The 11,475-nt window shown below is 30.7% G+C and overlaps 2 protein-coding genes and 1 non-coding gene across 4 annotated transcripts; 2 read left to right on the forward strand and 1 right to left on the reverse strand.

Annotated features, from left to right (window-relative positions):
• The first annotated feature begins 606 nt into the window (after positions 1 to 606).
• Positions 607 to 2,548, forward strand: LOC124931266 (stress response protein NST1). Its single transcript, XM_047471696.1, has 3 exons — positions 607 to 892; positions 1,877 to 1,983; positions 2,067 to 2,548. The coding sequence occupies exons 1-3, from the start codon at positions 715 to 717 to the stop codon at positions 2,376 to 2,378; spliced, it is 597 nt and encodes a 198-aa protein (XP_047327652.1). The 5' UTR covers positions 607 to 714; the 3' UTR covers positions 2,379 to 2,548.
• A 981-nt stretch (positions 2,549 to 3,529) lies between these two features.
• Positions 3,530 to 7,022, reverse strand: LOC124929381 (protein TRANSPORT INHIBITOR RESPONSE 1-like). Of its 2 annotated transcripts, XR_007098653.1 has the most exons (5): positions 6,405 to 7,022; positions 5,378 to 5,879; positions 4,446 to 5,284; positions 4,199 to 4,294; positions 3,530 to 3,863 (listed from the first exon to the last, which is right to left on the reverse strand). XR_007098653.1 is itself a non-coding variant. In XM_047469729.1 (4 exons), exons 1-3 carry the CDS (start codon positions 6,860 to 6,862, stop codon positions 4,475 to 4,477), a joined length of 1,770 nt encoding a protein of 589 aa, XP_047325685.1. In that variant the 5' UTR covers positions 6,863 to 7,021; the 3' UTR covers positions 3,530 to 3,863; positions 4,446 to 4,474. The 2 variants fall into 2 exon arrangements, 1 of the variants encoding a protein (XP_047325685.1); XM_047469729.1 differs by lacking the exon at positions 4,199 to 4,294 and having other exon boundaries at positions 6,405 to 7,021.
• Positions 7,023 to 11,402: 4,380 nt separating this feature from the next.
• On the forward strand, positions 11,403 to 11,475 carry TRNAF-GAA. Its single transcript has one exon. It is a non-coding gene; the product is annotated as a tRNA-Phe (tRNA).

Here is an 11,475-nt window from a genome sequence, read left to right on the forward strand (position 1 = left end):
ATTTTATTTTCAAATTATTTTTTTCAGATATTCTCTTATAAGTATGTATCTTTCTAATAATTGCATGAATTTCTCATTAGTTGGTCATAGGTCTAATATAGTTATTAATCCTTTCTATGATATTTTTTTATGTTGCAATAATAGATAATTTCATTATTGTTCCTAATATTTGATAGAAAATTTACTCATACAATTTAATTTATTTGTTCTGTCTTCTCATTATTCTAGTCATAGAATTCAAATGATTTTGTTTGTAGAATGATATTCAATAAATTATACGAATGCTTTGATTCTCAATTATTATTTTAAATTTTATAAATTTAGCTATATTTCAGTTGTTTTAATTATTTTTATTTAAACAAGTGAGAATTAATTTCTTATTAAAAAGTAATAATAATAAATTAATAGAATTTATATTTATAAATTTATTTAAAACTTAAATTTTGTAACTAGAGATTTGAGTCATTTAGGGCCTATGAAATGAGCCCATTCATTATTTTTAATACATGGGCTGATCTGTTTAAAATATCACTCGGCCTTAATAGATAAATAAAATTATTATTATTATTATTATTATTATTATTATTATTATTTTAATCTGATTTGATCTCTCTATCTGTGTGCAATTTTCAGTCACCATAAACAGTTCACTTCCAAGATTAGGGTTTGAATATCTTTGCGACGATTGATTTTTCTTTGTTATTAGTATTCGTTATGAAGCGCCATCTCACCGAAGATAATGCTACTGGAAACAGACAGACAAACAAGCATCCTGGAACGATGAATCAGAAGATGAAGAAAAACCTAAAGAGGATGGGAGGAGGAGGTCTCTCTCTTGAAGCCTTCGTCAATGCCAAATCCAGGAATGATCAATACAACCCTTCTCTAATCAGTGAGTTTCAAAGCTTTATAATCTCTTGAATTTGATCGTAACTCTACTGTGGCAAGACTTGGTTACCCTGTGCATTAATTTAACTGCTTGTACGCCTCCATGCATATTATGATCAAGCTGTATCTTTCTGAAATTGATCAATTTATAAGGTGAATCCCAGAAGCTTTTGTTCAAGTAAATAATGGACTTCAAGATTATTCTATTCATGATTCTATACTTTAGCTTGATTAGGAGCTTATTAACAATTTGAATTCTAACTTTTTAGTAGAATGAGACTACAAGGTGAGTATGGGTGGAATTTTTCACTATAAAATCCGGGTGCTAAACTAATTAAGGCTGCATTATCTGGCTGTTACCGGACTATGTAGTCTTGGCAAGCTTTAAATGCATTGTGTTACACAATTAAAATGTTTGAAAATCACTTGGCTTACAGCTACCATGACATATCATTACTCATTACTAGTGTTACATTCCTTTCATTCGGTTTTAGGCACATAATTTTTTTAAGCAGTAGCTTTGTTCAGGCATAAAAAAGAAGATATTAATAGTACAAAAGCATTTACATGTAGTAAGCACTTCTTCATTATGTAGCTTTCTTTTCTCCATATTAACTTGATTCTGTGATTATTAGTTAAAAGTTAAAACATTGTCTAATCTAAGAGTAGAGCAAAATTTAAGATTCTGAAAAAAAAAAATGGTTGTTGTTAGATCAGTCCTCAATTTTATCCAGACAGCCCTATTTGTCTGAAATGATTTTTCTTTTCAAAAAAATCTTTAGTTTTATGTCAAACCAACAAGTAGTTTGAAGTACTGATGTTGAATATGTCACCCAATAATGTCCAAAGACAGGAGAGAAAGAAGATAGATGTTGTAAAAACATGATAGTTTGTTCTTATAAGTACTTTTGCCCAACAAATCATTTCTTGATCAGTTAATTTATCTCATTTTATATTTGCCCTTCCATTTTTGTTTTTTTTAAACCAGAGAAGCAAAGAGAATTCTATAAAAATGCGAAATGTATACGCAAATATAAGAAACTGAAGCAACAAGACCCGCAGAATGATCCATCTGCATCTATATCAAAAATGGAGGTAAGGATTCTTTCAACCCCTTGGACCAACCAACTGTTACCATCTGTTCATAGCTTTCCTTTGTTTGATGTTGATGTCCTTAGAACTTGGTTATACCACACGAACAACATGAAGAAAAATTGGAGGAAGCTAGTAAACCTTACCAGAAGAACAGGAAGAACAGAAAGAGCGAAAGGAGCTTGAATGAATTGTATGAGAGGAAGCGTGAGGAAGATGAAAAGGCCAAAGCTGAAATGGAGGCAATTGTTAAAGCAAAGAGGGAAGGAAGGGAAAGAGCTGAGTCCCGTAGAAAAGATTTGAAAGAGAAAATGCTGAAGAAAACAAAGTCCGGGCAGCCAGTGATGAAGTATAGAATTGAGCATATGTTAGAATCGATCAAAGCATCAACTAGTTAGGAAGCTATATTATTATTATTATTATTATTGTAACTCTTAAGTTCTTATACAATGCAAATTATAATTTGTTTGGTCCCCAGAAAGACAGAGCTGCAGAGAAGCTAACTTTGTATTGATATAAATTAAATTTGTTTGTGTTTTAAGTTAAGAGAGCAGTACAAATTGTTTCAGTCATGCCACAACAACACAAAAACAAGAATCCTTTGATGGGGTCAGCACTCAGGTGCCATATATATGTTGTTGAAGCTTTTGCAGGTTCATAATTGCTTTGGGTTCTTTCTTTACATAAAATTTTAGTGGAAACTAACTAAAGTAAAAATATTCTGCTGCCATTGGGAGCCAGTCTTTTAACATTTACCCAAGTGTTTTTTTTCTTGTTTTTAAGCTTTAGTCCTATCTGTTTTCCATCAATTCATAGAGAATGCATTCCTTTCACATATTCATAACTAAATGGCTTCGAGCTTGTTTGATATCGTTTATTTGAGTGTTTAAGGGCATTTCACTAAAACTTTTCTTTAATGAAGAAAATAGGCTGTTTGAGTTTTAGTTGGTTGAATATACGTTATTTGAAAATTAATATTTTGTTATTAATCACGATAGAAAAAGTAATTTTTTATCAAACTAAACAAAATTTTGATCAATTTTATCTATGAGTTTAATTGATTTTCACTTTTGACATAGCAAATAAGTGTCTTTCTGTTAATCATTTGATAGTTGATAAAAAAACACATGAAACGAGCTCTTGGGTTTTTCTTTTACATGAACAAGAAGTAATTACAAGGGCACAAGCACAAAAAAGATTATTATTATTTTGTGACTTTCTATAAGTTATAAGTTTTCTTTTGACTGAAATTATTATAAATAGTTATACATTGAACATTTTTATTGCACAATTAACTCCTTGTTTGATTTTAGACAACCAATAGATTATCTTAAAATAACTTCATTCATTATATATTTCTGAAAGATATGATTATAAGAGCATAGAAAGTTGAATTAATAAAGAAGTTGAAACACAAAGCTGAAAGAAAGTAGAAAAAAAACTATTTGGAAGAAAGTATTATCTTAGTCCATGGAATCTTCTTATCATTGAAAGAACCAAAGGAAGGAAGAACAAAGATGAACATGATCCACAAACAAACAAACACAAATAGAGGAAAATACAGCACATTTGAATTATTGTACTAGAACCAAATTCCATCTGCAAATGCAAAGGAATGGAGGAGGGCATCAATAGAGTACTACTACTTACTTAGACATGAATAATGAAAGCTGATATGAGTACAAACACACACTTCACTAGGTGCTGCTACTGCTTCAGGCAAAGGAAAATTCAAATTTTGCTCCACTTTTCCATATAAGTTAAACTCAGTCAAAAAAGTATTCACTAGTTTCAAACAGCATCCCATTTCCCTTGGTTATTCAGATTAATGCATTGATTTCCTTGAAATGTGATAGTCTTTTCTTCCTTCATTCCCCTTTTCCCTGTTTACACACAGACAGAGACAGATTATACTTCAGTTTTACAATATCATATCATCAAACACATAATTAATTATTGCTAGAGTTCAAACAGGCCCTTATAGATCAATTTTGGAGGGACCCATATTAATAGGTAAAGCAGCAGATGCTGCAATTGTACTTATAAGCAGTGTCTGCTAAAGCAACTTTATGAACCTAAGGAGAAAAGGTTGAAAAGTAAAAACCAAGATAATAATGAATAAAGAAACAATGAGGAGCATCATATGCATTATTAATAAGTATAGCAAACGTGTGGCCATTATCAACCAATGAAAAAGGACTTTGATGATATTTTATACCATCCATCAATAATAGACTCATTTCAGCTGGAATTGCTTGCAATATGCACATGCTTTGTTATTTGTTAAGGAAGTTCTAGCAAAATTCCTTAATACCTGCTAAAGATAAGATATCAGACTATTTTCAAAATAACATACTAAAATAAGTACAAAGATCTATTTATCCAAAACAGAAAGGGTAGCATGCATGCTCATAGTCATTGTAGGCAGGAAAAAAAGTAGACCTTTATACAAAAATTACAAGTACCTGCTTTATTTGATTTTTGGTAGATCATCTCAAGACAGCTTCGATGTTAATTGTTCATTCTTACAATGATCCATCAACCACACAGATTCCAGCATGTCGAACCTTGGACCTGCAACCGTCCTGTATATGTAGAGCTTCTCTACATGACAGCTTTCAGGTCTTGAAGTTGGAGGCCCTCTCTCGTCCATAACCTCGACATTAAGCCTAGGCATCTTCTGACCGAGTAGCTTACAAGTTGCAAAACTCACCGGGCAAGAAGACATCCAAAGGGATCGCATTGTTTCCAGCTTTCCAGCATTTGCCAAGAGGGCCTTATCCCCAAAAGGGCAGTCTCTAATTTCGAGTTTCCTTAGGCTTTCACATCCTGAAAGTAAATAATGGAGACCAAGATCACTATCCCCAGCAAAAGCGACTGAAAGCATCTCCAATTTCTTCGCATGAGCACCAATGTGCATGAAAACACGATCAGTAAGGAGGCCAGAGAGTGAGAGCCGTCTGAGCGATTTGCAGTGCCTAACAATTGATCCAAAACCGTCATCCAATGGTTCAAGGGTTAGGTAATCGGGAGTGCGTGGCTGGAGAATGCAGAGACGGAAATGGGTCAAGTTCGGGCGGTTGTTGGAAATTGTTACTAAGGCTGCATTTGTCATTTGGCGGCAGAAGTATAGAACTGACCGAAGATTCGGGCAGCCCTCTGATACTGAGACTAAGCCTCGTTCTGTTAAGGATGCATTTGGTTCTCGAAGATACGGTTCTGAAGGGAATACTCTCAGCTCTTGCAGATTCTTGCAACATTCAGCAATCATTTCCAGACCACTGTCTTCAATATAATCAAGTACCTGCAGATAAGTTTCTCGATGAATAATTTTGCAAGTGTGATAATGTTAACACATTACCAGAATTAAAACAAGTAAATAAAATGTGTAGCATACCCATAAACGATGCAAATTACGACACTGGCCAACAAGCTTCCCGAGATCAGGGCCTTGGATCCTAGCGGAGCTTAAGTTTAGTGAAGTAAGCTGAGAGCAGATAGAATAAACAGCAGGAAGGAACATTGGAACTACATCCCAAAACCCTGAAAGGGCTTTAAGTTCCTTGCAGCCCGAGAAAGCTTTTTCGAGGCCTGACAAAATATCAGCTCGAACTTCATCTGGAAATGCACCAGTTCCCAACTCAATTAGATGAGGAGCTTGTCGGATTATGGTAGTGAGTCTCTCAATTGGCACAGCACGGTTGAGCAGCAAACTTTTCAAGTTAGGACTCCTAGCCACAAGACGCTCCAAGAGATCTAGATCGGATAATTTCCACTGAGAGCTGAGGCAAGAAATGTTAAGAGTGACAAGTGATGTGCAGTTATTTGGGAATTTGCTGAGCCATCGTCCACCATAGTCATCCACATCACATTCACGCAACTCTAGAACTTCCAATTTCCTGTAAAAAAATGGATTGTCAATTTTGTTCTAAAAGGATCTACAGTGCTGTACAGTGCTAAAATATTGGTATCTACTGCAAAATTTAGTAATACCCACTTTCAGCAACTAATATTAGGGTTTCCATGTTATTTCACAATGGCTAGGAAACCTTTACCTGATGAAAAAGGAAATGAGATACTGCTCTATACACATCCATTATCCAACTTCCAAAATCTACTAAAGGCCACAAATTGGAACAACAACTTCGTCAAGGGTATAAAATCCATTTTTCAAAAGAAATGATACACAAGGCACACATGGACTTGGAACATCTTCCCAAAATCATCCAGAACTACTAAAAAACTTTCTTTACAAAGTTGCATAAATAAATCCTAGTATTGTGCTGTTCTTGACAGGATTTCACAAAGAACACCTTGATTTGTCAAGTAAATAAAGCAAATATGGAAAGATATTTAAACGCCATCCATTTGATGGGAATTTGAAAAACCAAATTTTAAGCAAGTAGCAAAGTCAAGCCATCTACCTGCAACTTGTAGCAAGTGAAGCGAGTCCAAAATTTGAAAACCCCTCACAAGTATGCAAGACCAAAACTTTGAAGTTCTTGAAAGACCCAGAGATCAATTCCAACGCCTCGTCAGTCACAACCATTCTCTTCAACCTAATCTCCTCCAACCATGGATAAGCTTTCGCCATTGCTTCAACCCAAGGAAAAACATAGCCTCCCCATCCATCAGGCACCAAATTGAAATCAGCAAAATGTGGTTTACCCTTTAGCTCAACGGATCTGACCTTCGGAAATCGTTTAATGACGATAGAAGGACTGACAGCATAACAGTTCCCCACAAAAACCCGCCTCCTACTCCAACGTTCGATCTCGTACCAAGATTTGCAGACCAAAGACACCGCATTTCGGTCTCTATCAGAGTTAATGAACGAGAATACATGCTCCCAGACCTCTTCCGGGAAGGAATAGAACGTCATTGGTGAAATAGAGTGAGAATCGTCCTCTTGTAAGAAGAAAGTTCAGATCTGAGACGCCATTAACGAACTTAGATCCAAGCTCAGAAGGAGAGAGAGGAAGACGAGACTGGTTGCCAGAGGATAAGGAGCCATTATATACTTCTTAGACTCCATGGTGACTGGTGAGTGACCTTTGGCTTTTTACAAGCTCCCGAGTACATAGATGATTAATTGATCATCAAGACTCCTGTTCATATGACACGTGTCTCACCTCATCTCACACCATCTCAGCCGTTGGATTTATAGATTACACCGTAGGGCACAAAGAAAATCTTATCCGTCCACGAACAAGGGCAGCCGTAGAATATATCTGCCCCCATTAAGATTATTATAAATAACTAACAAAAAATAGTGCTTTTTTATTGTTAATAACTAATATAAGTATATTTTTAAAGTAATTATATTATTTAAATATTAGATATAAATAGTTAAATAAATTGAAAATGTTTATTTGATTATACTATTTTTATTTATAAGTAGTAAAAAATAAATTTAAAAATTGTTCATTATTTGTTTTTATAGAAAATTATTTATTTATTTATTGTAAAAAAAATTATGAATCATGAATATTTTTTGTATTTGATGTATAATCTATTTTTATCATTATCTATATTATCAATACTTTTAAAGTATTAACACATAAAGTTTAATTCATTTTAAATGAAATTTGAATTTGTAATTTGTCTTATGCATTAAATATATAATGTGAATATATAATTATTTAATTAAAAAATCAAACATATGAAACTATATTTTGATGGTATAATTGTAAATAAATTTTACAGTAAAAAAATGATAAATAAATTTTAAAGTAAAAAAAGTGAGATGAAATCTAAAATTAAAACATAAAAAGTATAAAATAAATAAGAATTTAAGACAATTCCAATTATTATACATGTAATTGAAAATATGTGTGAATGTAGCAAGGTTAGTTTGGTTATACTGTTTTTCGATGGTAATATGAATTGATTTTTTAAGAATATAAAATTCAGTGTTTTAATAATTTAGGAATCATTTATTAAACTTTGTTTTATAAACTAAATATCGCGAATTCAACTCTTCATTTGTTAATCTTACTTAAAAAATAGTTATAATTTTTAATTTTCTATAGAATTTGAGGGTGAATAAAATAAAGAAACAAGCAAGACCTAAATATAGTATTATATTTAAGTTAATCCGACGGACATAATTCAGCAGGGTCCACCATCTGCCAAGTACAGTATAGAAGATGGGTTGATTTATGCGATGATTAAAAAATCAGATCAATTTCAACAAAATAAAAATAACAAAGAACATGTGATCAATTATCATGATCTCATGGTGCCCATCCAATATGTAAAATGACATAATTATCCTTGCCCAGGTGAATCTCATTTGAAAAATACAAGGGTGTTTTGGGTTGGGTCAAATATATTGAAGTTCCATTAGGTATGTAATGCTCAATTATGATTTTATTTATTCACACTGATTAATTCTATATTTTTTTTGGTAACAATTGAGCTTATTACACAATTAAATTTGTTTTTAAATATTTAAAATTAATCCAACATATACATTTGAATGTAAGATTTTTTTAAGAGAAACTAGAACCCATAAATTTTGGTTTATTATGAATGACTATTTCAATTTGAATTAAATTTTACTTATAAATTGAATCAAATTATTACTAAATATATATATAATTTTTTTTAATATAAACATATATGATGAAAATTTTGTTTATATTGATTATTTAAAATTATTCTAAATATGTTAAGAATAGAAACAAAATAATTTGACTTTCTTTGTAATAATCTAAATGAAGTGAATGCTTAAATAAAATGAATTTTGTTGTTATAATAAATTGTATTGTGGGTTAATTTGATTCATATTATTTATAGATAGTCAGTTCACACCTGAGTGTGTTTGTTTGGTATATACTAAATGGATCTTATTTAGAATTCTTTTAATATATTCACAGAAAAATATTATATATGAAATATTTATGTGTGAATATATGTGTAAATGTTGTAGGATTTTATTTTTATACAGTTAATAAAAATAAATCTACAATATAATTAAGAATACATTGTTTACTATTTTAAAAAATATGTTTGTTATTGATATTAATTTGTCAATGTTTATTTTATAACTATTATATGTTTATTATTAATATAGTAGTAAAAACAAATTATGATTAATGCACTGATAATTTTTTAACTAAGAGGGCCAAAGTCTCATGATATATTATTTCCATTTAAAATGAATATAAATAAGCATGTAAAAATAATTTTTGATGGTGTCTTAAGAATCAAATTAAATATTATATTAATATATTTAGTAGCATATAATTAAATTGAAGTGAACCTATTAGCTAGTAGCCAAATGTTATATAATGAATTAATTATAAACAAACAAGTAGTGCATTCTAAACCTAGATATGTCAATAAATTACTTTATTTATTGACACAATTACAAATAATACTAATTTAAACATAATAGTAAATATTGAATGAAGAAATCGGATTTGTCTACTAAATTAATTAGCATTGTATGTTCAATGAAGTGTTACAATAATTCATATACACCACTTAGTCTCTACCACTAAAATGATACTAAAAATATTTTTGAGTTGATTATTTTCTTTCAATTTTTCACACACTTTTACTTTAAATTCGATAATAACTCATAAATTTGTCAAGTTCGCTAATGGAGTGGTTTTTATGTTAATTTATTTACTGTACACTGAAAATAGTTATAAAAAAATTGTTTTAAAAAAATGTGGTAAACACATCCATCGAATCATACTTATTCTTTCGGAGATTTCGTATTATAGTTTGTTTGTAACATTATATTTATACAAACTTTTATATGTTTAATAGACAAGATTTCTAATCGCTTCATTGTTTCTATAATAGTACTCATAAAATTTTAAGATCAAACTCAATACTCTTATTTTTTTTTTTTTTTGATAAGATAAATTCTTAAAGACTATATGTTAAAAATAAATGAAATTAATCAGGAAGGGTAACATCATGTGTTCACCTTCTAATTGACCAAAAAATTGATTGCAGAGCTGGTCATTCATTTTCACTCTTAGTTTGTGAGATTTTAAACTTAATGTGTATAATGTCTTTGCAACCATTGGGTATGCCTAATTCCACTTGGTTTTGGGGATGGTTGAGTTAGGTCATGGGTGGGGAACAAAACTATGCTTGGGAAATAGTGGGTACCCTATATTTATCATTATCTACTATTAATTTATGATTAAAGGAAAATAAGGATTTTTTTATAAGAACAAGGCTAGTTCTATGAGAAACTAAAGCTCTCTACATACCACTATTGCGTTATCAATTTCTTCAATATGAGTCATTGTTGATTTTATTAAGAGTAAGGAAGGGCACACCGATTTTACTTTTATCTCATTCAATACATCATAAAATTGATTACGTTATTATTAGAGTTTTTCGTTCTTCAACTATTTTGATCGAACTTTTGCTTTCTCCTATTTGTTTTGTTAAACACATTAATTTATTAGTATTTTATGAAATCTCATTAATTTCGTTTTTTTTCTTCAAACACTTATTTATGTTTGTTGCGAGTTTTCGATGCATTAATATATGTATTATTGAAAATTATTATATGTATATATTTTACAAATAAATATGTTATAATATTGAACTTCATGCCCAACCTACCGAGTGCATTATTGACAGAGCAAACTTAGTATAACACAATATCATGGGAAATGGTCAATGTCAGCATGGGACTCCCCATGGACCTGTTTCCATTTTCATATGGGATGATTTGATTGAGTTGTTTATAATTTTTAATAATTTTATATCTCAAATAATTACAATTATTATATACCTTCAATTTTTAAATTCCAAAACTTCTTAAACAACATTAAAACAGACAACAAAATCTCAATCATTGCATTGCATTGCATAACCAGCTGAAATTTAGTTACATATATATACAAGTAAAATATATATGATTAATTTATTTATGTTAAAGAAAAAATAATGGTAAGTTAATAATTCTCAAAGTTGGAGGAATGGAAGCTTGTCAAAAGATTTTACTTTAGAAAAGTACTCTTAAATCATAATTAGTAAGTAATAATGACCACATAAATACACAATATTACTTTATCATGCATGGGATCCCACCTTATTATTGTTCCAACTTTGGCTCAATTATACGCTTTTGAAGTACAAAAATTTCAAACCTTCTTTTGAATGAAACTATTAAGTCAACTTTTATCATGAGCCTATTACAAATTAGGTCTAAAAGGGAAAACAAATTGAGTGTGACTATTTACTTCGTTTTCGAAGGTCATTTTTACATGTACCTAAATTTATAGGAAGCACTTGGAGATTGATCCAAATTGTTTCTTTATTTCTCTTATCCCTTGTGAAAATGTCACGTTTTTTTTTATGTCTTTTATTGTATGGGTTATATTTTCATCCATTTTATTTTTCTGAAGTAATCAGATTATTTAATATTTTAGAATTAACAAATTGCGGGGATAGCTCAGTTGGGAGAGCGTCAGACTGAAGATCTGAAGGTCAGGTGTTCGATCCACCTTCACCGCA

The sequence above is a fragment of the Impatiens glandulifera genome, chromosome 3 (genome assembly GCF_907164915.1).
Source record: "Impatiens glandulifera chromosome 3, dImpGla2.1, whole genome shotgun sequence".
Taxonomy (NCBI): domain Eukaryota; kingdom Viridiplantae; phylum Streptophyta; class Magnoliopsida; order Ericales; family Balsaminaceae; genus Impatiens; species Impatiens glandulifera.